Here is a 4,105-nt window from a genome sequence, read left to right on the forward strand (position 1 = left end):
TATATACAATGCACATTGCATAAATACTTATTTGGATGTATATTTCATTTACACATTCACCTGTCAAAGGACATTTGGGTTGTTCACAGAGCACATATTCTTAATTAAATTCCACAATTTAAGACGTCAAGTCATTCCAATTGAATTCCATTTATTATATATCTGTCAAGGGTAACCCACAATGATGGGAAGTACAGGAAGTCACCAGGTGATTCAGACATGGTACCAGCTTTTAAGGAGATTGTAAATGTTGAAGGGAAGGGACAGAAAGTAAAAGCATTCAGTCACTAACTCATTGCCATCTGCAGGGGCTTTACCCAATCACTTGCATGAGATAGATATTTTAAGTGAAGAACAAAATGCCAAGCCCTTAAGTAGCCTGGCCACAATGGGGAGGTTGGGATTCAAGCCCATATCTTAGATTCAGAAGCCCCTGTTCCTATGCTTGCTACACATGCTGGTCCCTATGATGCAAAGAAGTGGTACACCCTGCAGAAGGAGCCACAGAAAGGCAGCAGAAGAGAGAGCAGAACTCTCCAGAGAACGAAGGCACCTGGAGAAGGCAGGCCTTGCAGGTGAGGAAGGTCTTAGAGATGTGTGGAGGACACTGCAGGAGCAGTGCAGGAGGGAGGCCGGGGCATCCTTAGGGACTAGGGAAACTGTGGAAATGATGCTGGAAGGTAAAATGGGGCAAAATCATCAGAATGAGATGCAGTGGGGCTCAAGGAGTCTGAACTCCACCATACAGGCAATGGTAAGCCACTACCAGTTTCCTGAGATAAGACATAATCTGAGCTGTTTCATGGAGACCACCACCGGGCAGTAATGTGTAACTCAGATGGGGGATATGGGGAAGTTTAACAGCAGGAAAGCCAGCTAGAAGGCACTGGAAATAGCAGGTGAGACAGTCAGAATAGAAAAAGAGGGAGGAATAGAGTTGAGGGACATTTCACAGGTGGGAGCAGCAGACTTGTCAACTGACACATTGACTTGGGTGATCACACATCCTTGCTTGCCTGGGACATGTTTTCCTTGTATAATTACTAATAATACCCTTTTATCCTCAATAAGATCCAAGCTCTATGATCACACTAACAATGAGCAATAAGAAAAGAGAATCAAGGGGGTCTGGCTCTAAGATGTGAAGCCCAGGTCAGTAGGATTTAAAGGAACACCTTTAAATCCCTGGAAGGAGATTCAGGTTTAGGCTGTAGGGAGGTTATTTAAGGGAGAGGAGCACCTTGCCCGTGGATTTGCGCTGTAACACATGAAGAAAGGCATCATTGATCTAAAAAAAAAGAAAGAAAGAAATGTAGTCAGACTTACGTATATGCATAGTTTAGCAAATATCTGCCACAAGTTCAATTATTAAAATATTACTATTGAGATAATACTGAAGTATTAAGCTGTATCTCTTGAACTGTATGTAATCATGCAATGCTAACAAATAATCACCACAAGTGCAAAAGAATAATATTTAAGAATAGCACACTCTCAGAATTTCTGCCTACCTAAGCTTAGGGTTTTGAGCATTCAGATAAATAAGTACCAGGAGGCAAAAAGTTCATGATCCAGTCCCTATCCTGTTGGAATAATTTTGTAGCAGCTTTTCAGAGAATGACACCTCCATAAAAAGAATCAATACTTACAATGATTATATTTTTTATTAAAATTGTCCTAGTTCCTATGTAACTAAGATTACAGTGTATAAAAAATTCAGAAATTCAAAGTAACAAGACAAATTATAAAGCAGTTACAGTAATGAAAGCAGTGTGCTGTTGGTGAAAAATAGATCAACAGAGCAGTACAGAGTCTCCCAAACAGACGCATACTCACACAGTCAACCAATCTTCAACAGGAGTAAACTCAAGGGAAAAAGGAGAATGTTTTCAACACATTGTACTCACGAAACTGGATACCCGTGTGCAAAAAAAAGTAACACAGGCCTGTACAAAAATCACCTCAAAATAGATCATATATCTTAATATAAAATGCAAAATTATAAAACTTCCAGAAGAAAATGTTTACAGTATCTAGATCATTTGGGGATTCGTGATGAAATTTTGGATAGAACACCAAAAGTACATGCCATGGAAAAAAAGGTAGTAAGTTCACTTCTTTAAAATTTAAAACTTCAAGGCTAGTGAGGTGGCTCAGTGGGGAAAGGTACATACTTCGCAAGCTTGATGACCTGAGTTAGATACCCAAAACCCATATAAAGTGGAGGAGAGAACCAACTCCACAGTTGTCCTCTGACTTCCACATAGACACTATGGCATGTGAACCCACATATATGTCATGTATATGCATACATACAACACACACATAAGAATTTTTTAATTTGATTTATTATTATTTTATGTGCATGTTTGTATTGCCTGCATGTATATAAGTGCACCCATGTCATGCAATGCCCATGGAGGACAGAAGAGACTGTCAGATCCCCTGGAACTGGAGTTATAGACAGTTGTAAGCTGCCATGCAGTTGCTGGGATTTGAACCCAGGTCTTCTGCAAGAGCAACCAGTGTTCTTAACTACTGAGCCATCTCTCCAACCCCCTCAGATAAGAATTTTTTTTTTTAATTAAAAACTTTGGGGCTGGGAAGATGGCTCAGTCAGTAAAGTGCCTGCCACACAAGCATGAGGACCTGAGTCAGACCCACCAGAACCCACATAAAAAAGCCAGGTGGATGGAGGAAGCATGGAAATTTACATCATGCTAATTAGTAGAGGTGATAAACATTATCATTGAAATCTACCCGACATCTTTATAGACATACACAGGCGCCAAGGATCCAAGTGCAACCAATTATGACTAGTAATAATCAGATACATACAGATTAGAGATGCATGCACCAACATCTCAGTGTTAGTAGCAAAAACAATGAGTCTTTCTGCAAGGATCAATATATTCTAAAATGAAATGGAGATCTTTTTTAAAGGTTAAAAACTCATTCAATTTTATGTCTTACAGGGCTTATACTGAGTTCAATATTGTATAACTGTATTAATTCAACTATGAACCTAGAAACTTGCAGCCACTTGTGAAAGAGATGTACTCTTGCTCTGGAGTGTGTCACTGAATATGTTAATGCTCTAGTGAAATTCTTCTTCTAATCATGTAGTTATTAAAAATTTAAAAAAATCTCAAGAGGTTAAAATAGATTAGATCAAATTTCAAAAACAATTTTTGTAAAGGAAAAGAAAATTTATCTGTCTTTGTTATGTTTTAAAACCAGTTACTTTAAGCAATTAAGTTTCACATTGCAAGTGCATATGTAATATCATCTTCCATTAATAATTCCTCCATGATTTTGGAAGAAAAAAAAAAAGCCAGGTGGAATACATGCACCTGTAATCCCAGTGCTGGCAGTGGCAAATAGGAAGATGCCTGCAGCTCACAGACCAGCCAGTCTAGCCAAGTCAGAGAGTTCCAGGTTCAGAGAGAGGTTCTGTCTCAAAAAGGAGGGAAGAGAATGAGAGAATAAGGCAACAGCATTGACCTCTGACCGTCACAAACAAGCACCTACATGTACATGCACTCCCCCACATACATGCACACACACGCGCGCACACACACACACACACACACACACACACACACACAATTAAAATATTCTACTCTGAAGAAGACATTGTTAGAAGATAAAAAGACAAGCCATAGCCTGAGAGAAAACATTTGCAAAACATTTATCTAACAGAGGATATGTATCTAAAATATACAGAGAATGCTTAAAAATCAACAATAAGAAAATACCCACCTAACTAAAAAATTGGCAAAATTGGGGTCTGCTGTTCATTTTCCCAGTTCTATGCTGGGTTACTATCTGGGAATCCCTTTGGCCACCCTGTCCAACTGAAAAGAAGGTATCACTTGTCTGGCATTGTTGCTTGTTATGTAGCCTTTAAGCTATACATATGGACTCTTATGAAGTTATGTTGGCACATTTAATCTTTGGTTATACTTTCCTTTTGGGTGTTTAAGGCCATACAGTTGGTCCAGATAAACCGATTTAGGTTTACTCTTAAGCTGATTTGAGCATCTGTACCTCAGGGTCACATGGGCTTGAGAGGAACCCCTGGCTCCATTCTTTTACCAGTTCT

General features: G+C 39.1%; 1 protein-coding gene across 4 annotated transcripts in view; it reads right to left on the minus strand.

Annotated features, from left to right (window-relative positions):
- Positions 1-126: 126 nt before the first annotated feature.
- The window catches only part of LOC103727997 (quinone oxidoreductase-like protein 2), a 36,991-nt gene continuing 33,012 nt past the window's right edge, over positions 127-4,105 (minus strand). For all 4 annotated transcript variants that reach the window (XM_029560206.1, XM_029560205.1, XM_029560204.1 and 1 more), the window contains one exon: positions 127-1,288. In XM_029560206.1, coding sequence (XP_029416066.1) covers positions 1,220-1,288 — 69 coding nt within the window. In that variant the 3' untranslated portion in view covers positions 127-1,219. The remainder of the gene's footprint in view (positions 1,289-4,105) is intronic.

This window comes from Nannospalax galili, unplaced genomic scaffold (assembly GCF_000622305.1).
Source record: "Nannospalax galili isolate Female #2095 unplaced genomic scaffold, S.galili_v1.0 scaffold429, whole genome shotgun sequence".
NCBI lineage: Eukaryota > Metazoa > Chordata > Mammalia > Rodentia > Spalacidae > Nannospalax > Nannospalax galili.